This window comes from Perna viridis, chromosome 10, assembly GCF_037379345.1.
Source record: "Perna viridis isolate PV_CMFRI_1.1 ecotype Kerala chromosome 10, ASM3737934v1, whole genome shotgun sequence".
In the NCBI taxonomy this organism is placed as follows: Eukaryota; Metazoa; Mollusca; class Bivalvia; order Mytilida; family Mytilidae; genus Perna; species Perna viridis.
In genome coordinates, this window is record NC_142454.1 from 15,576,537 (window position 1) to 15,600,534 (window position 23,998).

Genomic DNA, 23,998 nt, shown 5'->3' on the forward strand with positions numbered 1-23,998 from the left:
TGAGCAACTTCGTGAACTATTAGTTTGACATGAATAGTTTTTTTAACATACAGATTTTCGTATACACAGGAGTACTTGATTTTTCCCTGAACCCTTTTTACTTTGATCTTTCAGATATCAGCCAAATTAGACACTACAAAGACAGAACTTTTACAAAAGATGGATGTAAGTAAACATGCTGTCATTATGGTAAAAAGGATACAAACAGTCCTTAAATTCATTTCTGTAATTTTTTTTTTTTTTTTTTTTTTTGTGTGTATTTTTAATTTTAAATGACTTTAGATGTAGATAAGATAAATCAATTATTATATTTTGAAATAACATACAAAAGTGTGTCGATTAACAAAGACATACAGATGATTAACATACAAGTAACATTTGAATCAATAATAATTGTTAGATAATGAAATAAAATTCTAAGGTTTTATAATGTTGCAAGGTATTTCTTTTGCTCTTAATTATTACATTTTTATGCAAAAAGTGTTTAAAATTACTTTTTATTATTTTTTGCAGACGATACTGCAGATCATTCCATATTCTTCCAAAATGTCGTCTGAAAATGGTAAATAAAATGTTTAATTTTTATTATCGATTTTTTACGATCGCTCTCAAAAATGAGCAAACACTTTATTTTTATTTTTATTTTCACGAAAGTGAGATAATGTTTTAAACAATATCAATCATAAAAATAATGCAAGATTTTTAAAGAGTACCTACCCTCTTATTAACTGCATTAGAACAAAATACGTAGGACGTTAAATATTCACAAGAGAAAAAAAGAAGTACTTACAACAAATTAAATATCGAAATATGTAAAATGATCAAAACATTTTGCATGTTTACCACTAACTTACATACTCATGTATTTTTTTATGCAGGTCAAGTGAACCCCTTTAAACTTGGACAGAACATCTTTACATTCCATCGTCAGATTGATTTGTCACCGGAAGTAAGGCAACCTATTGAGTTACTCTTTCTCTCAGATATTAGTGACATAGTGATGCTGGATGATGGTAAGGCGGTGATGTGTGTACCAGACCAGTTCAGACTACTGATCTGTGATACAGAAGGCTCGCAAGTAGATAGCATACATGTTCAGGGTATACCATGGAGTGCTACAGCTGTTAATAGTCACGCTGTGGCTGTTACATTATTCGACAGCGATTACATGTTGGAAATTTATGATATTAACGAGAAAAACAGGCTGAAATCATTTAGAATACCTGAGAAGAATCAATGCAGTTACATAACAACAATTGACACCAAGTTAGTGATCAGTGGTGATAATGCACTACTGATTATGGATGCTCAGACTGGACAGGTAGTGCAAACAATACATACTGACTGTCAGCCCTGTAAGTTACATGCAGATAGTGACAGGATATACTGTTGTGGATACTATCCCGACTTTAACCTGTACTGCTACAGTACTACTGGTGATAAATTATTCACCACTACATTACCATACAGTCCTAGCAGTATAACCACACTAAAGGATGGCAGTCTGTATGTAGTGTGTAACGGTGGATCAGTACAACATGTATCTTCTGACGGAAAGAGGTATAAATCAGTAAACACTGAACATTTTAATAACAAATTTGATTGTATCTCCTGTAATGAAAGACAGAAGAAACTAATAACACTCTCGGAAAATGGAGATACATATATTTTAAGGGTATTTCACCAGAAGTGAATAGTTGATGCAAGAGAAAAAAAACATTTTCAATTTCTTATAATGTCTTCCATTTAATGCCTAAGCATTTGTGATGCCCAAACATGCACATTACACATATCAAATGTAGATACACATGAACTATTGTTTAAGTTGTGTTGAATTGCGTCAATAGAACACCCAGGTGTTATAAAACAACACATGGTCCTAATTTAAACGATGTTTTACAAATTGAAAGCTATTTTTTGTGGAAGTTTAATTTGAGCTCTATGAGATTAGTTGGAACTGCTTCAACCCAAAACCATTGATCTGACAAGTTTTGAGTGAGGGTTTACCCTAAATGCCCCTAATTACATTAATGACAGGAGTTCTTGTAAATCCCACATTTCTGCAATAAAAAGCTATCTTGAAAGCCTATAATATGGTCGACGACACGTCCTGTATAAACTATGTTTTTTTTTTCAGTTTACCCTAACTGACCCCAATCATATAAAGGTATTAGTGAGAATGTCAAGGTTCTTCAGGTACAACTTACCCCTAAAATAGATAGTACACGTCGTCGTTCATTAAAGACCAATGGGTGGCCTTAGTCTGACATTGTCATATAGTTTGGGTTCTTGTCTCTTTGACATATTCATCATACCTATTCCCGTATAGAAATTGCTTATGTAATATATATCTTTCGTTAAATATACTTTTTGCTTATGCTTCTTATATTATTGATGGTATAATTTATATACCTTGGTTTTGTTGAGGTTAAGTATTATCCATGTAGATGACGGGCTAGATGGCCATTTCCGAAAGGATAACATCATTTCAATACAAAAACTGTTGCTTCTGTTAAAAATTGACCATTAAAAGATGTTTAATGTAGTCAAAATTACAATGTCTTTTTAAACATTTATGTAGAATTTTCAATATTATGTTTTGTTTTTCAATTTTCTGGCATTTTAATTTTCATGAAATGTTGTGTATTGTTGGTTTTTGAGAAGTTGTTTTAACACTTTTGAACTGTTGAATAGTTGCACATGTAATATAGTTTAAACAGATACTTATGAACAATGTCACTAAAGAATGATATTTCAAAAAGGAATATTAATCATTATACAACCAAATCAATGCAATTCACAATAAACGAATTATTCCACAATAAATCCAGAGGTATATTGAATGTTCAATCGTCAAATAATAAGTTTTGACGTCTTTATTTCAAGAGAGCAATTGATCTTCTTGAATTGCATATTTTTGTATTGTTATTAAGTCATTTAATATACATAAAACATGACGACAAAGTCTTCAAATTTCACCTTACATAACCTAATAACTCTTTTGTTCTTATGTTTTTAGGTTTATTTTTGGAGTAAATGTATTTCACAAAGAATACTTTCTTTAATTTAAACTAGACATTTATACTTTCTATTGTTTGTTAATATTCGTAAATAGTCCCCTGCTAAGACTGACAAGGTTAATCAAATAAAAAAATAATCTAAATTATATAAAAACGTTGAAAACAAAACTGTAAACCTTCATTGGCAAACGTACATAAATAAAACGATTTATTTTAGTCCAAAATGTTGGAAAATCATTCAAATTGAATGAAAAACTAAAACATTTGAAGAATTTTTTAGCCTTTAACACAGACAGAAGACAAAAACAGTACAACCGTCTACTACCAGTAAGAGTTTAACAGAACAATAGTAATAAATCTGATATATTTGAAGTGTTATCATCTATTTTCGTCTTTACCAGCTTATTCCAATTGCTTTTGTTTAAATATTTTAAAAGTGGTTTAATAAAAGAATGTATTCGATCAAGAAAGGTTTTCTGTCAACGTCCAAAGGATTATCATCACTAATAACGACAACTTGGACAAAAACACATTTTCTAGAGGCACTAGAATTTTGATAAGATGATTTTAAGTAAAATGTAACTTTATGATTGAAAGTAGAAACATATAAATAGTAAACAGCTTGTTAGATCAAATTACCGTGCAGTAATACATAATGTATAATGTCTATTTTTTATAATAATTTTAATCATTCTTATAATATGAGGAAGTGTTAACGAAAATATAAATGCTCTACTTTTTATACCTCCAAAGTCATTTATTATCATATAACCGTTACTTACACCAACAAACCAAACAGGCTTCAAACGTTTACTGTTTAGTTGGCTTAATCACAGTAAGTTCATCTTAAACTGCCGTGAGTAAAGTAGTTTTGAAAGAGTTTTAGTTGTGTATTTGGCATACCCAGAAGTATGTCTCTCTTAATTAGGACACTTGTGAAATTTCGGTACCCAATAAATCGAAGGGAGAGCTATACTTCCATCACCTTCAGTAATACAAATGAATGTTAGCTCAAAAATGTTATTGTTGGTTATATCCTCATTGGGTATAGAGAATTATCAAGAACCATTTCCTTAGTTAGACAGTCAACGTAGTGTCTTTTGCACACAACCACTAGGTTGATAGAAGCTGTGCCTGCTGAAACGACGACCAATAAGTCATTAAAATCTTAAAAGTCTTTTGACATGGAAATGGAATCGGAAACTGATAATAATGTTTAACTAAATAAAACTAACTGTGCAATGAATAGTTAACCTACCATTATCTCACAATATAATTTCAGATTACTAGTCTGACGTAATTTTCAAGATGAAGTGTTGAAGTGTTTTGAGTCCTGGATGCTTTCCTTATTTATTTCAGATGGTTCTTTTCGCTAAATACATAAACATCGATTCATGTTTTTGTCCTATAACTTTGGAAGCTTTAATACTTTCTAAAAAAAAGAATTCACACTAATTATTCAATCTCACTTAAAACAGTATTTAAAAAATTACTTCAGTAAATTAATTAAAAGTATAGGATAAATATCCACATCAAAGTTTCGTTCATTTTTTTTAATTTTGATAATTAAACTGGGAAAAAAAAACAAAACGGCAGTTGTAATAATATTAGTTCTTTCATTTAATTTTATGTATTTTTTCTTTGTTTTTTTTTCAGTATTGTATCCAGTTATAAATAATGTTATGTATATATTTATTAACACTTTTGAATATCTTTTAGCTAGATCCTTTGATCTCAGTTTCCGCTTTATAGATGACGTATAATCATTACACAATCCTAATCTTGGGGATTTGATACATCGCATCTACTCCAAAGAACTTGAGATAAAGGATACTGCAGACACTGTGAAGTCGGCCTCATATCTTGACCTACACTTAGAAATCGATGGTAAAGGAAATCTATTGACCAAACTTTACGACAAACGTGTTGATTTTTCATTCAAAATTGTCAATTTTCCTCTCATCTGTGGCAACATCCCTTCAGCACCTGCGTATGGAGTGTTCATATAACAACGTTATGCCAGAGCTTGCCGAGACTACAAACACTTTTTGTATCGCACTAGAATTCTAACAAACAGACTTCTGGAGCAGGGTTATGTTGCTACAAGATTGAAGTCATCACTACAGAAGTTTTATGGCTGCCATAATGAACTTGTGGATCGTTACGGTGTATCCATCTGCCCCATGAAAACTGATTTGTTCAACGTGTCATAGTTTTCCTTCCCTCTTTTTTTGCCCTGAAACTTTTTATGAGCAACTCGGGTATTTCTAGAAAAGCAGAGGACTCTTACCCTATCTGTGCACCTGGTCCATGCTCCCAGTTTTTAGTGGAGTCCGAGTTGCTCATTTGTTTTTGTTACTTTGTATGTATCATTTTAGTTATTCTATGTTCTTTGTTGTGTGTGTCTGTTTCCCATGTCTGGTCTTTGTCCTTGGATTACATTTTTTTGATTACCGCTATAACCTTGGTTCCCTTGATTACACTTTGAATCTAACCTAATGTGATTTGTGGTGATGATTTACTCCTTAATAAAACTCTATAGTTTAATGATTCTTGTTAAGTCTTCTTGTTATCTTCTATTTTATCTCTGAAATTCACTACTTTCTACAACAATTCACTGAAACAAAACATTAACCTATTATTGTTTTAAGTACCAGTCCATATAAAATTCACTCTGCCAATTCATTGTGTAAAAACCCAACGAACAAAAAATAATTTATAATTTCTACTTGTGCCATATTAATAAGAAACAATAGTACGTTCTGTATTTTGATCTTAATTCACACATTAATCTTCCATTAAAATCAACATAATCCAGTCCGAGAAAATTCTGTCAATTTCATACACAATCTATATAATTTTTACTGAATGACAAACTAAGACTGGTTATGTGTTCTGAAACTGTTTCTGAATTCTGAATTCTGGTTTTAGCCATGCATAAATCACCTCCTGTCTGATTTTTTTTATAAAAACTACTACTTAAATAGTTATCCCACATCATCCATCGATCTATACAAAAGAGGCTTATTTTCTTAATCATGTCAGACAAAAACAAACCACTGACCAAAACTTTGTGTTGTTTTTTTTTTTTATTTTACCTACAATTCATGATAAATTATAACATCTACAAGCCCTTCAGAACAAGAGCAGGACAAAAATCAGATACAGAAAGCACTCTTCTCTACAGTCACAGCTACACATAAATTAAACGACCACAAGGTTTACACAATAAATATAAAACTCTAATATCACAGCCATAGAGAGCATTCATTTTAACTGGTTTATAATTATATCAGATAAAATACTTAGAATAGCCCAATTTATGATCCATTGTGTACACCATGAAAACAAAAGTACATAATTTTCTATTTTCAAATATTTTGGCTTTTAGTTTTAAATACGTATAAAAGACTCTTTCACAATAACTGCAGAACTGTCATTGTGGAAATGTCCCTCTCTGTATAACTTCATCAAACAATTCAACTCTGACATTGTATTTTTTTAAGGAAAGCGTGTCCACTCAATTCTCACCAAAAATAATGGCACCTCAGTTTCTGTAGAAGGGTCATAGTTTGTGAAGATTTGTGGTGTACACTATGAAAATGAGTTATTATATTGATTTGCTTAACTAATACTGAATAAGATTACATGTGTATACATCAGTTTCCCACATAACTCAATAGCCAGATCAAACTTTCATTTTACAGATAATTCAAGTGAAATGACTGCATGCCATTTTTCAATAAATATCAGAAACACAAACCTGAATCAGTAAATAATAAAACAAATGCTAGAAACGACACATCTCTATCATTTGTACAACAATGTACATCAAGAATACCCACACAATACAGTAAAACTTCTAGGAATGCATCCATCTTGTTAACCATCCTCATAATATAATGATAGACAGCTGCATCAGAGGCAGATAGCCACACACTTATCATCCAGTAGTACATAGCATAACACTTAAGTATTAACCAGAATAAATGGAATGTACAGTTATGTTTAAGGCCAAAATAAAAAAAAATATCCTAGATTCTCCTCCCCTCCCAATCCAATTTTTCACTCTCTCTGAAAAAAATTATTTCATTTTTTTTCCAATTTAGGTCAAAGTCTTTCATAATGTCAACATTTTTCATTTAAATTGATAAAAAAAATTTAAAATCTGCCTGCCACCCCCTCACTTAGAAGAATGTTGGATGAGAATCTAAAATTTTTTTTATGATGGCCTAAGTGAAGAACAAGGAGTAACTTATTCCCCAAATCAAACATTAAGGTGAAGAGAAACTTTCTTCCTAAATTATACTTTAGTAAATAATTCAAGTATGCAAAACCAAAATCTCTACATAACAATAAACAAAAAGTAATAAATTAATTTGAGATAAATACTGTAATCTGATTGGTTAAAATAATTTTGTTATATCTCGATGGATAAAAAAAATATTGACACGCCCCTATTTAGTTAAATTCAGAGCTACTTTTTTCATGTTTAAAGATAAAAATATGTTCCAAAATTAATTTATAAGAATAATATATGCACATGGAAAATTTATGTTATTTTTCAATAGACAAAATTTTTATTATTGCCAATTCTTAACTAACTGTTACCTAAATGTCAGGACAGGTTGCACATGGAAATACTTATTCTGTCAAAAAAAAAAACATCATCAGGGCATGACCAGCTCACATATTATAAATTCAAATTATGTAATCTATCAATATCTACAAAATACTCTTCCATGAATTTGTTGTTGTATTATACCAATCATAACACATCTATTCTGATTTAGTAAATTTATGAATAGAGACTCTGATTATATAAATATTGAAATATCAGTCAGAGACTTATTATATAAGTATCGATCATTTGTTACTATTAGGGTAACAAGTTGTTAACAGGCATACACCAGATAACCTGTGAAATATGTGTCATGTTCAATTACAATATTGCAAACACAAAATTGTTTGTGATATCCTGCTTCCAGTCATACTCAATTGTTTCTAATTTGCTGTTCAACAGGTTGTTCAATGTTGATAAATCAAATAAACAGCTTGGATTAGAGTTATCTTTCCTTTAATAAACAGCATGGTTCAGAGTTATCATTCCTTTAATAAACAGCATGGTTCAGAGTTATCTTTCCTTTGACACACAACAGATAATGCAGATACAACATCAGTTGAACAATATAGAATCTGGATCTTGATTTTCAAGCTGGGCCACGTGACGTAACACATCTTTCTTTGTAATAATTCCAAGTAAACGTCTAAAATGTAAAAAAAAAAATAATCATTGCTTAAATATGTCGACAAATAGATTTCTGATTTACTTAAGAATGTCACACCTCTTAAAACCAAATAAGAAGCAAAACAATAGACTTCATTAATGTGACCAATGGCTTCAATTACTACTGCCTACTACAACAAGTGCATTAATGTGACCAGTGGCTTCAATTACTACTGCCCAATACAACAAGTGCATTAATGTGACCAGTGGCTTCAATTACTACTGCCCACTACAGCAAGTGCATTAATGTGACCAATGGCTTCAATTACTACTGCCCACTACAACATGTGCATTAATGTGACCAATGGCTTCAATTACTACTGCCCACTACAACATGTGCATTAATGTGACCAATGGCTTCAGTTACTACTGCCCACTACAACAAGTGTATTAACAGTTGCTTAAGTGTAAAATATAACGCTTTTCAGTTTTTCAGTTATTTTTTAGTTCCGATTCCATTTCAAATACATACTGGGTTTATATGATATTCTATTGATTCTATGCTCACATAATTAAAATACGGAAATTTGATCTCAAAGTAAGAATTTTGCCTTTAAGTAATTACTAAATAAAACATTTCCTACAAAGGTGCACACTTCATTCCAAGACTTGTTAAATAATGTATCGACAGCCAATTGTTTGATGGAAATACTACTTTATGTAATACTTTTAATATTAAACGTTACGAGAAGACAATAATAAAAGTAATGAAGGTGGAGACATCAATTTAAAAATGTACCTAAAAATTATATTAAAACATGTGAGAACAACCTATGATAAACATGCAACACTGAGTGACATGTTCAGATATCTCATTGACTTCATTGGTAGAAAATTTCCTGTACATTTAAAGGTCTTCAATGACCTGTTTAATATAGCTGCTTTAACAAATGAAGCATGGTCACTTTTGTTGTTGAAAATGGAAGTCAATACACCTTCATAAAACTGTTTCTTTAAAATATTTCAATCTGAATTATATTGCAATAAATTGATTGGCAAGAAATTCCTCTATATACTTATTTTTTTTCCTCTTCTGTTTATATCAATACTCTTACCCATTATGGGTGACTAATGTCTGGCGTAACCCCAATTTTCTGAACATTTCTACAACTGTTTCCATTGGTGTTTGATCAGTTATTGTGATGGGAGCCTGAAAAAAATGTTAACAGATGGAAGTGATAAGTTGGAAGAAGTAAAATTTCTTGCAGTTCAGTCAAACACTGACAGATTTTAATATTGTACATTTATATTAAATATTTCATATTTCATAAAAAAAAAAAACAAAAAAAACCTTTTTTTCTCAATGCTAAACTCAGTGACAAAATATCTGCAACCATCCATTTACCCATTCTGATCATTGAATGCTATGTAATGAGCTCTCTTTTAAGGTAGATCATACCTATAACATGGAGTATTATTATCTGTCATCTTACAAAATCATAGAGACTTATATACTTCCAATTAAGTAATGTTGTTTGAAATGTGTAAATATAATATATTTTATTCATTTTAATTTAAAGATTTTTTACATAAAAATATGTATGAGTAAAATAATAAACTTAACAGCCTCTTTGATGGGAAGATAATTGACAGGAAAATACTTTCAGATGGGAGATAATTTGAAATAAAATGGAAATTTAGTTTTTTAATATTACAAGAAAAAGAAGAGCTTAATGACCGTTCATTTTCTTTTTGAAATATGACAGAATATTGGATAAATGTTCTTTGTATCAGTTTATATAGAATTTCTTAACACCTAGTTTCTTAAATGGACTGTGAAATAGTGAAATTTCCCTACAGGATCCATGTGAAATGTTTTGACAAATTGTCGCCATCAAAGCTCAATTATCTCAGAATCAAGTTCGACCTATGTTTTTGACATCGAATTCTAAAATATGTTCATTAAATCTCATCTTTGAGTAAAATCTATTACCTAGAAATATTAGGTATGAACTACATTAAATGAAGTTTATTATATCCTTCAAGTTAAACTGCAAGTAAATTCCCCTTTGTACCTTCAATATGGCAACACAATAAATCATTAAATGTAGTTACTTTTTAATTTCAAAGAAGGTGTTAAACAGATATCATAAAAATTGTACTTTTTTATAAATATTGAACACTATACGAAGCTTTATAAATTGTAACTTTCATACATGTATCAACATTTTGACTGGTAAAAATTTACATGGTTTCCACATGCAAACAACTACCTACCATGTCCAGTATTTTTCTAAGTTTCAATGGAGCAGGATCATTAGGATTATTGGGTACATGACTCGTAAAATACACAACAGAGTTACTAACAACTCCTTCTTGGTTCTTTCGAGCATTTGCTGGAACACAAAAGAGAAAACCATTTATATCAGTCATACTTTATCAATGGAAACTACCTTTCATTAGAAACTTAAGAAAAAGAAGGGAAGTTGGTAAAAATGGGGAAAAAAACACCAATAATTAAAGTCATCAGTTATCACAAGAATTCATATAAACTTACAGTTCAGGGTGAGGTCAGAATGTCAACCAAGCAGACATGTCAATATCCAATTAAAAAAAAAGTGGGGGGTGCAGGCCTTGATTTCACAAAAAGTCGTAAGTGTAAAGTTGATCATAAGTAATGACGTCATAAACTAAAATGGCATTGTGACATCATGATTTACGATCAATTTCACACTTACGACTTTTTGGGCAACCGACACCAGGGCCAGAGGAAATTCAGTCCAAGACTAACAAGCATACAACAATCACTATATGGTTATTCTCTCGATCTAATGAACTGAAGCTGTTTCCTAAATGATGTAAGCACTTGTTAAAGACGTTATTTTCAAAGGAGGGAAATTTAGAATTTTGTTGAAAGAAAGATTACTTTTTTTTCACGTTGTAATTTTTGCAGTCCAAAACTAAACCATTCATCACATAAGGAAGAATTATTATAAGTTTTTTAGGAGTTATAATTTGTGTGCATTAGTTTTCATGTCCTGACATCTACCCTGATCTTAGCAAAAATTCATTCACCAAAAAAATGGTCACATATAGGGTACTCCACCTCAATGCTGAAATTGAATATTCCTGATGTTACAAAAGTGGTTAATAATTTAAAAAAAATAGACAAATAAAAATAATGCAAGATGAAAGTATGTCAAAAGTCCTGCATTTGTGTAGCTTGCAGATTTTATTTATTTAAAAACAGATTCAACTCTAAAGGCTTTTAAATGAGTACCTATAGCTAGTATCAGATCTCTCCTTAAAACAAATCCTACAAGATACTGTGATTCACTGGACAATACAACAGGGAATCCATTATGGCTGGTATCTCGTAATATTGCCTCTGAAATATAGCCAGTAAATTAAATGATCAAAAGAGGTTAAGTAAAATTATGAATTAATGTATTTACTGTACTAATCATTAAAACATGTTAATCTCAATGAATATTTGGGTTTACACAGGATGTTTCATGAGTCAGGTAACACATCTTCGAGCTAATATATATACCATGCCCACAATCAAGAGGACACTTTTAATTCATTGATCACTGCGTATTATCAATTTTCTATTTATATCTAAAATAAAATAAAAAGAAAAAGCAGAAACAATAAGAATTGTGTGTAAAAGTGTTGAACGTAGCATATTTTGGACACACTTCATTGTAAACGTTCAACATTTTCATTTTTTAGAATACCATAAAGGGATATACACTAAGTATATACAACAGAAAAGTATGGTAAAATTTCCCATCAAAATATTTGCATTATTACCAGTCAAAAATTTATCACAAAATATAAAAAGTATTAAAAAAATGGACATTAGAAGAGTTGTTTTAGGATGTAACAAATGAATTTGAACAATTTCATTAATTATCTTGAAATATGATGAATCACCCCTACCTGGTTTTTAGACAAAACCATACTTAAATACAATATATGTGCATGGTTACAAATAAATGATAATTCTTGAATAGATCTGAAATCATACCATCACCTAAAGAGTAATTACTGACTTTGAATGCAATTACTACAGAAGATAATTTAGGATTAAAATCTTATTTCACCAAGTCAGAAATTAAGTTTATGTAAAAACATTGGAAAAGATGATAATTTTGAGATACTGAATAGAGAATGAACTGCAAAAATTAAAATAAATACTGGTACAATTACAAGAAGTGAACTTAAGTTTTGTGGCATTTATAAAGTATTTTTCTTTGAAAGGGAGACAATGATTGTTTAATATACAAGATATATATAAGAAAAAAGCAACTTATATCAAAAGCTAGAGGCCTCCCACCAATGTGAGTACCTTCACCAGGTGAGCTATAGATAACCACCTTCTTCCACTGTCATTTTTTTCTTCCAACAGACAGGGGAGGTAATCTATTTTTCAATTTCTTCCGTCTTCATTGAATTTTGTGTAATGACACTAAGGACAGAATGGTGTTTCATCCCACAGACAGGTAAGTTAACTTACTTACCAGTTTCTTCTACTGTCATGGAATCTTGTGTTACAACACAAAGAGGTGGATCATTTCTCCTGTAATAGACAAGATTGGTATCACCTTTGCACCATGCTTAATTTTAAGAGAGTTAGTTTTGAGGCCATGGTCAAATTACTTCAAAATTAATTTCTTTAAATCATATTACAGTAACTGGTCATTAACTAATGATACATAAGGTTCCCAGCATGGTTGTTTCTTTCCTATGAATACTTAAAAATCAATGACACATGACACTTTAAGCTGCATTCTTATATACTAATGAAATTCAGAAGAGCCTTAAAAATACAAAATCTTTGACAGGTATTAAGCTGCATACCAAATTTAACATATTGTCTAATGATCAATCCCTAAATTTTACACAGCACAGGTACGCTTAATATTAGACAAGTATTGGGTAAAAAGTGTAAAACAAACACTTATCACATGAAAGCAGTACAATTTTAAATAATCATAATAAATGGCCTCAAATTGTACATTCTTAAGAACAGGTTAACTAAACATCTTGCAAATGCATTAATTTAATGCTTCACGGCCTGCAGCTTGATATGATGCAAATATTGAACTCTGAACATTTGGGGCAAGTATGAACACACCAATCAGGCTTGTTTAAGCTTTGAATTTGGATTGTGAAACAGGAAAAGAATTTGATAAAAACTGAAGTGGCCTCATTTTTGCCAAAATTCCTTAACAGTTCAAAACATTACCACAAAGACCAATCCAAGACTTCCTTTAGTGGTAGTGGTATAATTTTGAAGAGATCTGACTCATACTCAAGTTACCGTCTGAACAACAGAAATAATGCTTGCTTCTGGCCTGCTTTGCATCAATATTCCCAAACAGTTCAAATCACAGCCCAAAAATTAACCCCAGTCTTTGTTTTGTGGTTTGGCACTCACAGGGATTTTAACACTAACACTTGTGTTCTTGTCTAGAGACCAAATGTCTAAAGATGATGCCAAGAACAGCATGATATCATTATATAGCCTCTATACTATTGTGGCTGTATAAAAAAAATATTATTCAAAACTAACATGAAATTACGTGTTAGTTTGTAGCTAGCATTATAAAACTATCAAAAATTACTAAATAAAAAATCTAAAAATTAGAATAAAATGAATGTAAACAAGAACAAACACTTTTAAAGCACAACATTCAGTGAGTTTCCTAGGATTTAATTTTGTCAATTGAATACTCCATCTTTAAAGGTGCAAATGATATTCTAGCAAATCAAAAATACATAAATTTGAACAATGAATTAGTGGAAATGTTTGCAACAAGACACAAAGTGATTTTTTTACACAGACAAATATAATGTTTGAAGCTAGTTAGAGCAGAAAATAGCATTTAGTCAACCCAAAATTTAATGTTTAACAGTGATTTTGTTATCCTTAATTTTACATGTCTACTCTTCTCTAAAAAAACATGCTAAAGCAGATACTAAGCCAACCTGCTGTTTCAGAAAGAATTCATGGAGGGAATTATGTTGTACTTATTTGCACATGGACTGGGTCTTTTTATTCATTTGTTTTCTAATGAGTGTTAAACAATTATTTTATACCAAGCTTTATCCTATAACCTGTGTGTAAATGAGTACAGCACAATACCTAACATGAATTATTTCTATTCTAATACAATGTATATGTTTTATTTTGCATTTGAATTACCCAGGGTAGATATTTTGGGTAATATATCACTCAACCTTTATAGAATCTTGTATTGGAATCAATGTTTACAATGTCTATTAAGTCAAAAACACCTTTTCAGAAAACACTAAACGCTTCATTTCATGATGACCAACATTTTACCTTAATGAAATCTATCAGTGCATTCTGAAACTGAGAATTCCCATTTAAGGTAGATCATACCTAATATTCCTAGTAGATCAACTTTCTTAGTTTTTTCTCAAAGATGACCCTGAATTAACATACTTCAGATTTTAATATGAAAAAAACGTAGGTCATCTAACTTGATTTTGAGATAATTGAGCTTTAATGAGGCCAAAATTTTATTATAATTTATATGGATTCTGTAGGGAACATTCAATATGTTGCAAACTTCTAAAAAAAAACTGGTAGATAAAATTTCTTATAACCTTAACTAAGGAACACTTAACTGACATTCTTCCGCATTTCAAAGTGAAAATTGGGGGTTATCTAACTCATTTTCTTGCAATACTAAAAAAAAACTTAAATTCCAATACATTTCAATAGAACATTTTCCAGCCAATTATCACACCTTTCAAAAACTCTCTATGCCAATTATCTCCCCTTAAGAGAGGCTTTTTAAAAATAATGATTTAATTATACCATACTATTTTTTATGAAAAAAAAAATCATTTGAAATAATTCAAATAAATTATTTTTACATTAAAAATACAATTAGTTAATAGAAATACATATTTGTATGATTTTGCAAGAAGACAGAAAAGAATGCTCCATGTAATAGGAATGATCTACATTAAATGTATAATTCACATAACAATAAAGTGTAAAATTTAAAATCCAAAACAGTCAAAATGATCCACAAAAAAAAAATTATAAAAAAAATATGGTCAACAAAATTCTACTAAGTTTCTTGAAATTATGAGATATGAGTTAATTTTGATTCAAAATTAAACAAACCAATGAAAGGATAGATGACCAGAGAGTCAATGGTTAACCATAATATCATTAACTTCAATGGTTGGCATATAAAGTTTAGAAATTTTATGAGCCAAGAATTCTGGTCTTGATGTAATTTTTGGGAGGTATGCTTATTTTTTTCAATTGTGTTGCAAACTGCCTGAAATTTTTTTTTTATAAAATATGGGAAACAAAAACACTGTTTTAATTGATGAATAAATAAACAAACAACATCAATAGTATAGAAAAGACCACATTAGAACTGAACACATGCAGATCACAACATGTGACTTACTGGGCTGCTCCATATCTCCAGTATCTTGAAAAAGTTTGCATTTATTAGATCATACAGCTATTAAATGGTTTAAAAAAAATTGCTTGGTCATTATCCTCTGTTTGTCTCAATCCATCATACTTTAACAAGAAATAAGATGTGAAGTAATGAGCCAGTCAAAACAAACACTTACATAACTGCATGAAAATTATAAGGAATTATTGGTGTAGAAAGAATTCAGCATTGGACGAAGAAGAGAAAAGTATACCTACAGCTATAGGAACAGTTCTTTTAAGGAGGTAAGGGACACAACTCTTACAAATCATCTGAACGTTTGTATTCAGTATTTTATATCAATCTCAAGTAAGCATCAAAGTAACTAGGATTAATTTCAAACTGTTTCAATTGTAAGCTTGATAGGCTTTGGTGAAATTGAATATTATACAAGGTCTCACTAACCACTACTAACATTTCCATTACTTTACATGTTAAAAAAGTAATTTTCAAAGTTTCATTGTGAATTCCCAGGACAAATGACATCTTAAAGTTGCATACCATTGCTAAGCTGGGAAAATATGGCTTTCAAAATCATTAAGCTAATGGTACGATGATTGCAGAAATTCTTCACAAAATTTACTTGAATAAATTATACTGAAAATCCACATTTTTACCTTTTCTGCTAACTGATAGCATGGAGGCAAATTACTCACACATATAAACAATATTCATACACTTTTGTAGTAAATTACAAATATGGATTTAAAGTACACATTCTCAGCTTTATTTTGACTACTTTTAATCAGAATTCACACAAATAATGCACTTACAATGCATAGGTCTAGGTTCAGTGTGTTTTTGATACTACACTGGGGGGTGGCCATTTGACCTGGAAGTGGTTCGTGAGACCTTAAAAACATTTTATGATTTTGTATGTTTTTCTTTTTTTACATTTTATGAAAGCTTGGGGTATTGCAAGTCTAATAAGACCAAAACTATCAAAATCAGACATGCGACTACAAAGAAATGGCCATTTTTATATCATGTCCTTCAGTGATATTTTCCCTAAATTACTTAAAATGACAGTTTTAGGCAACTTGTCATACCATTTTGATATCTATGATAATTCAAGAAGTTGTAGTAGTTAATATCATTGATCATTATGAAAAAGGGAGAGATAACAACAATTAATATCATGCCTATTTCATCACTGTGTGATTCTTAGTCTGTGCTGTATGACAATTTGAGTACTTTGAATATCCCAAGCAGTGACGTTAGGTTTTTCAGGGATGACGTCAAGTTATAAGTCAGTTTACTGATAAAAATCTTGTTGCTGTGTTGTTTTTTAAAATACCTTGTACAATGCACCTCTTAAAATATAGCCAGATTACCAATATTGCAACACGGATTTTATGAGAAAATGGAAATAATGACCAGGAAAGGCATTTTCCTCAAATTATGCATTCCTCTGAAATATGCCATAATTTAGCTTATGGTCTCACTAACCACTTCTAATGTTTCCATTACTTTACATGTTAAAAAAGTAATTTTCAAAGTTTCATTGTGAATTCCCAGGACAAATGACATCTTAAAGTTGCATACCATTGCTAAGCTGGAAAAAATAAGGCTTTCAAAATCATTATGCTAATGGTACGATGATTGCAGAAATTCTTCACAAAATTTACTTGAATAAATTATACTGAAAATCCACATTTTTACCTTTTCTGCTAACTGACAGCATGGAGGCAAATTACTCACACATATAAACAATATTCATACACTTTTGTAGTAAATTACATATATGGTTTTAAAGTACACATTCTCAGCTTTATTTTGACTACTTTTAATCAGAATACACACAAATAATGCACTTACAATGCATAGGTCTAGGTTCAGTGTGTTTTTGGTGCTACATAAGAGGGTGGCCATTTGACCCGTAAGTAGTTAGTGAGACCCAAACATATCACTGATTCCAAGAGTTATGTCCCTTACCCTAGGTCTACGTCCTTAAGGTAGCTTTTAAGTATTACCTGTAGGGACAAATAAGAACAGGCAGAAGTAACCCTGTCAAAATCTAAATTACTAATGAAATAAATGTGTATAGGTATACTTGATAACCTCTGTGGACTATACTTTTTGTATAAAATTATCAGCTATGTGGACCTAGAGACTTGTTTGAACTATAACACTTATTCAAAGTATAAAATTATCAGCTATGTGGACCTATAGATTTATTTGGACTAAAACACTTATTCAAAGTATAAAATTATCAGCTATGTGGACCTAGAGACTTGTTTGAACTATAACACTTATTCAAAGTATAAAATTATCAGCTATGTGGACCTATAGATTTATTTGGACTAAAACACTTATTCAAAGTATAAAATTATCAGCTATGTGGACCTATAGACTTGTTTGGACTAAAACACTTATTCAAAGTATAAAATTATCAGCTATGTGGACTTATAGATTTATTTGGACTAAAACACTTATTCAAAGTATAAAATTATCAGCTATGTGGACCTATAGACTTGTTTGGACTAAAACACTTATTCAAAGTATAAAATTATCAGCTATGTGGACCTATAGATTTATTTGGACTAAAACACTTACTCAAAGTATAAAATTATCAGCTATGTGGACTTATAGACTTATTTGGACTAAAACACTTATTCAAAGTATAAAATTATCAGCTATGTTAAAATAAATGTCTTGTATAATTATATACAAATATACCTTGGTCTCATAACATCTGCTGCTATTGTTGTGTGGGTGAATTCTTTCTTACTGTCTAAGTAGGGGTATCCATTCAGTGCTATATGGGCATCATATCTAATCACAGTTAAGGTTTATTTATAGTTTTTTATCTAATGTGATTTGCAAGTTATGATCACAATGTTTATTTAATCTACAATAAGAGGCAGTTTCAACCTGTAAGAGGGTGAAGTTTTAAGCAAGAGCTTAAGACCTTACCAATGACGGAAGTTCTAGTAGACTTCGGATGACTTATATGCAGGCTGAGTTGATCCATATGTTCAGATACAAAACTAGCTTAGTCTACATTCAGTTTGTTTTTCTCATTCAGCAATATTCTGTCATTTTGCATGCACTAAATCCATAAATCCTGGTAAGTTCCAAAGGATGTAACTTCCTGTCAGACTTAAATCAGGCTCTCAGTGCTTCTAATGTTATAGCTTGAATTTGTATTAATAACATTTATGAGATCTTTGCCCTTTATTACTGTGAAGATACTTTAATTCATGAGTACTAATTTTCACGGTTTAGGGAAAAAATAGCAGTTCGTGAATTCTTGAATTTGTCGATTTGAAACTCTATCACACAAACGAACAGGAAATTTCCTCTTAGCTGGTTACCAAATTTCATGGTTTATCAGACCCATAAAAACCACAAAAATTGGTACCCCACATACAATAATGCTTTCACAGTAATTTGTTTCAATTTTTTTCTGTTGTATGAATTGCATTTTTTTCTTTGTACCATGTTTCAACTATTTGTGGCTTTACACTAAACTTGACTTATACTTTTTTGGGTATATCATTTCAAAGGTAAGGATACATGCCATCTTTTCCTAAAGCATCCCCAACCCATTTACTGGTCATCACAGCTAACATTAATGGTACAATATACTGTAGTCCTCCTGTTAACTCAAACATTATCACTACTAGTGACACTGCAATAAAAATATTTAATTCTGATTATAGTATTAATAATTGTGTTTTTCAATAACGGACCAGTTACATATCTAAGGTCTGTAATAATGACCTAAGAAAGACAGTAATGATATGAGGCAATGCCAAAGACTATTGCAGTCTTTCAAGGGCCATTTTTACTGATTGAGGCCATATAACTGGTCTTCTAAGTATTGTCTTATAAGAAAACACATACATAGAATTTTAATAACTTAATACATTTTCTAAATACATGTACAAGTAGTTCAAAATTAAAATGACAAAATAATGTTTAGTTTATTTCTGTATCATGTTGAAACAGACTTGCACCTGTTTTGTTTACCTAATGATGTAACGTGTCCTATTTTTAGAAAATCATAATGGACTGGTCTGAAAAGCAATAATAAGTCATAATGACCAGTCTAAGAAGCCACAACTGGTTAAACCTCTAATGGACTGGCAATGAAAATCATGCACAGTATGTTGTTATAATAACCAGGTAAATGTATCCATAATGTAATCAACTGATTAAAAAAGAAAGTTAATCTTTGGTGCAAAAGAGAAAATTACATTCATTTACTTCTAATAACATATTATTTTCACAAATTCTGTCTAGTGCAAATATTTGTAGGTACCATTTTTCATGCTATTCTTTCCATCATGAAATAGCAGAAATTAGTACACTGTGAAATTTATACAGTTACAGTAACTGTTTAAATTAGAATTTTGTTCACTTATTAACCTAAATCTTTATAACTGTTCCCCTTATCTCCACCAGGTTTCCAGGTAATATGATATACTAATTTTTACACTGTCTCATGACAATAAAGAGTTAACAGAAATTGAAATGTTAATAAAAATTATATCTAACACAGATTTAAATACTACCAGAAGACATGCGAGCTATAAAGCTGTAATCCATATAAAACATCACAGAACTGTTCCACAACTATACATACATATACATAATGTGCCCAGTGTGTTTTTATACACAAACCTGTTACTCTTCTGACAATGCAAAATAAAGATGAACAGACATACAGACACTGTTTACTCAATGAGCCCAATGTGCTACATACACAAATCTATAATTCTTGTGATGCCTTCAGAAAAAAAATTACTGACATACAAACACTGGTAACTCAATGAGTCCAGTAAACTATTCAACAACATTGTAATTATAGCAACCTCTCACAGAACAGTAGCAGGGACAATAACATTGGTACTGAAATGATCCATGTGATATTCTCAATGTTATTATTGCAATCCCTCACAGAACAGTTGCAGAGACAATAACATTGGTACCTCAATGATCCATGTGATATTCTCAATGTTATTATTGCAACCTCTCACAGAACAGTAGCAGGGACAATAACATTGGTACCGAAATGATCATGTGATATTCTCAATGTAATTATTGCAACCTCTCACAGAACATTTACAAGAGACAATAACATTGGTACCTCAATGATCCATGTGATATTCTCAATGTTATTATTGCAACCCCTCACAGAACAATTGCAGGGACAATAGCAATGGTACCAAAATGATCGTGTGATATTCTCAATGTAATTATTGCAACCTCTCACAGAACATTTACAAGAGACAATAACATTGGTACCTCAATGATCCATGTGTTATTCTCAATGTTATTATTGCAACTAGTGGTGTTCTGATGATCGGTTTAAGTCGCAAATCAGTTGGTTTAGGTCAGCGATGTCGATAATCGATTGGAAAGTTGCTCAATCGATTGCCGTCGCAAATTTCCGGATTTCCGTTAGTTCCACTCCCGATCCGTAACTGCGTTTAAAATTAGTAAAAACATGGCTGACGACAACAACAATGTGGTTGTTGTGGATGAAAATGAGAAAGATAATAACAATATTGAAGTTTCGATGGAAACTGATCCAGATTTAGAAAAAATATCTTTGCATACCGGCCTCATCTGTATCTAGTGAAAGGGTATTTAGCTTAGCTGGGCAGGTTGTAAGCAAAAAGAAAGCAAGAATGCACTCATCAAATGTAGACATGCTAATTTTTCTGAGGAAAAACATGGAGAGATATTGGAAGTGAAAGGAAATTTTGCAGAAGAGTGATAACATTCTAGTCATTCTATATGTTTATGTTAATTAATTTTATTTTGTTTATTGTCATGCTAAAGAGAAAATGACATTTATGAGGGTTGTTTTAACAGTATTATGTATTACTTGCAAACATGTATTGACTATTGACTACCAACTGCAATACTGCATAAGTGGTGTTACAATAACCAGGAACTGACTATTCTTCTGGCTTGTTCACTCAAATTTTAAGTGTTCATTGTGTCGTCCGTCCGTCTGTTTGTCCTACATTTGTATCCACAACTCCTCCTAACCTACTGAATTGAATTTGATGAAACTTTCAGAGAATCATCATGATGTCATTGGGCACCTCCTATTTTAGAATTTCATCTGACAAATTTTTGGGGTTTCCAATAGCAAAACATGGACATTGCCATTCATTGTGATAGGGAGTAACAGTATGTCATCCACAACTCCTCCTAAATTACTGAATGGAATTTGATGAAACTTTTAGAGAATCTTTATTTTATAATGCTGTTGTTCACTTCCTATTTTAGATTTTGATCTGACTAACAGTTGGGGTTACCCATACCAAAACATGGACTTTGCCATTCATTGTGATAGGGGATACCAGTATGCCATCCGCAATTACTCCTAAACCACTAAATGGAATTTAATGAAACTTTCAGGGAATCTTTATTACATAATTCCATAGTGCACCTGCGAATTAAATTTTGATCTTGCTAACTGTTGGGCGAAGTGCCACTGATGAATCTGGTGACTTTCTCCAGAAGTCAAAACAAGTGTCAAGGTGTTCATATTTTTTTTGCAATGATCTTTATCAACCTCTATATTTACTTAGTGTATTTGGGTAACTTGGAAAATTTAAAATGTAAAACAGTGCTCTAAGACATATCCAATAGGCAATAGCTTTACAATCTGTTTCATACAGTTAGCTTTATAGACTTAAGTATGTAGTTTTGTTTTTTTTTTTTATAAAAAAAAAGGCCAAGCCATAAAGAGGCCTATTGGACATGTTTCGTCCTCTGTGTTAATGACCCATGCAGTGCATTCAGGACTCATCAGTTAGAAATGCACCATTACCTAGAGTCAACCAAATAAAAGAAGTGTAACAGAGTTAGTAGTAACATGCAACCAAACAGGGCATGCAAAAAAACTTTATAAAGACACAGTAGTTTTTTTTTTATTTTTAAGTGCATTCTGCATTAAAACTGAGATTTAATCAAATTTTGCTAAAGTCTTCTTTAAGTAAATACTTCTATGTGCATGTTAAAATTGTACTTTTGGGGGTTTATTGAAATTTGAAAGACAGTTTAAAAACTACTGTGACTTTAAACAAAAGAAATACACAATAACAGCCAGCAAATGTGTACAAACCTAGTTTTCTATTATGACTAACAATTTAACTGATAGAGAGAGATAATCGGTCGATTGACGCCAACCAATAGTAATAGATAATCGGTTGGTGTTTTCAACCGATTGCACAACACTAATTGCAACCCCTCACAGAACAGTTGCAGGGACAATAACATTGGAACCTCAATGATCCATGTGATACTCTTCCATACCTGTCATACGTGTGACCCCTCCCAGAACAGCTGCTGCTCCAACCATAGCATATAACCCAGGTGTTATTGTACAGAACTGTGCTGACTGGCACATATTCTGGAAAAATGGGTTGTCATGATTTCGCCTGAAATGAAAGTACACTTAAAATATGTTAAAAAATATTTTTGACTATTTTTTTTCTAATTTGAAGGCCTTATAAGCCTTTTCAGAACGTACTGCAATCATCTTTCAAGTTTCATTGATCTTTATAAGGTATATCAGACCTGAAAACTGTGATAGCTGGTTGTAGAGAAACTTAAATTTACAAAATATCGGTGACTGATGAAAGACAGACAGATCATTACAAAGCCCCTCTGTATTGTCATAGAAGGAAAATAAACTGAAGAAAATCCAAAATAATACAACAATAAAACATTAATGACTGAAATAAAGATAAACTTACACAACAAGTTGTTCTACACCAATACCAACCATACGTCCTACGATAGCTCCAACTGCCATACTGGGTATAAATAACCCTGACGGAACCTGTATAAAACAGAACAAGATATATCAGATTGGGTTAGTATAGACAAATAAGAAATGAAATATTTAACTATACAGAGAAAATTAGATATAGAGAAATACCAGTACAGAAATGTTCATAAATAAGAATTTTTTTTAATATGACAAAGATTAGGACTTGCAAGTCTCTCTACTGTTGAATCATTCAATCTGCAGACCCATTTGTATTAGTTTGCTACCTCCAGGGTATTTCAATATGATGCACAGTTAGCAGAACTTTCTAGTTTGTGTTATTATCAACCATTTTACATTGCAGAAATAGTTAAGCTTCATATTTTTTATTATCATATTCATGCATTAAAGGTTTTCAATGATTAGAATGAAGTTTTAAATCTCTAAACAAACACATCCTATGCTTTGAAATGGGAGTCAGGGGTCTTTTTTGAAAATTTACAGGGTTATGTGA

General features: G+C 31.1%; 2 protein-coding genes across 6 annotated transcripts in view; one reads left to right on the forward strand and one right to left on the reverse strand.

Moving 5' to 3' along the window:
* Positions 1-5,567, forward strand: part of LOC148604701 (uncharacterized) — a 60,911-nt gene extending 55,344 nt beyond the window's left edge. For both annotated transcript variants that reach the window (XM_088551030.1, XM_088551031.1), the window contains 3 exons: positions 115-165; positions 514-562; positions 879-5,567. In XM_088551030.1, the coding sequence (XP_088407156.1) occupies positions 115-165; positions 514-562; positions 879-1,693 (915 nt within the window). In that variant the 3' untranslated portion in view covers positions 1,694-5,567. The remainder of the gene's footprint in view (positions 1-114; positions 166-513; positions 563-878) is intronic.
* Positions 5,568-6,090: 523 nt separating this feature from the next.
* Positions 6,091-23,998, reverse strand: part of LOC148604703 (H(+)/Cl(-) exchange transporter 4-like) — a 43,534-nt gene continuing 25,626 nt past the window's right edge. For 3 of the 4 annotated variants that reach the window (XM_088551023.1, XM_088551024.1, XM_088551026.1), the window contains 10 exons: positions 23,471-23,556; positions 23,028-23,152; positions 19,266-19,380; positions 18,426-18,521; positions 15,714-15,737; positions 12,774-12,832; positions 11,528-11,635; positions 10,525-10,643; positions 9,363-9,457; positions 6,091-8,287 (listed from right to left, as the gene is read on the reverse strand). In XM_088551023.1, coding sequence (XP_088407149.1) covers positions 8,197-8,287; positions 9,363-9,457; positions 10,525-10,643; positions 11,528-11,635; positions 12,774-12,832; positions 15,714-15,737; positions 18,426-18,521; positions 19,266-19,380; positions 23,028-23,152; positions 23,471-23,556 — 918 coding nt within the window. In that variant the 3' untranslated portion in view covers positions 6,091-8,196. The remainder of the gene's footprint in view (positions 8,288-9,362; positions 9,458-10,524; positions 10,644-11,527; positions 11,636-12,773; positions 12,833-15,713; positions 15,738-18,425; positions 18,522-19,265; positions 19,381-23,027; positions 23,153-23,470; positions 23,557-23,998) is intronic. The other variant, XM_088551025.1, reaches the window with a different exon arrangement.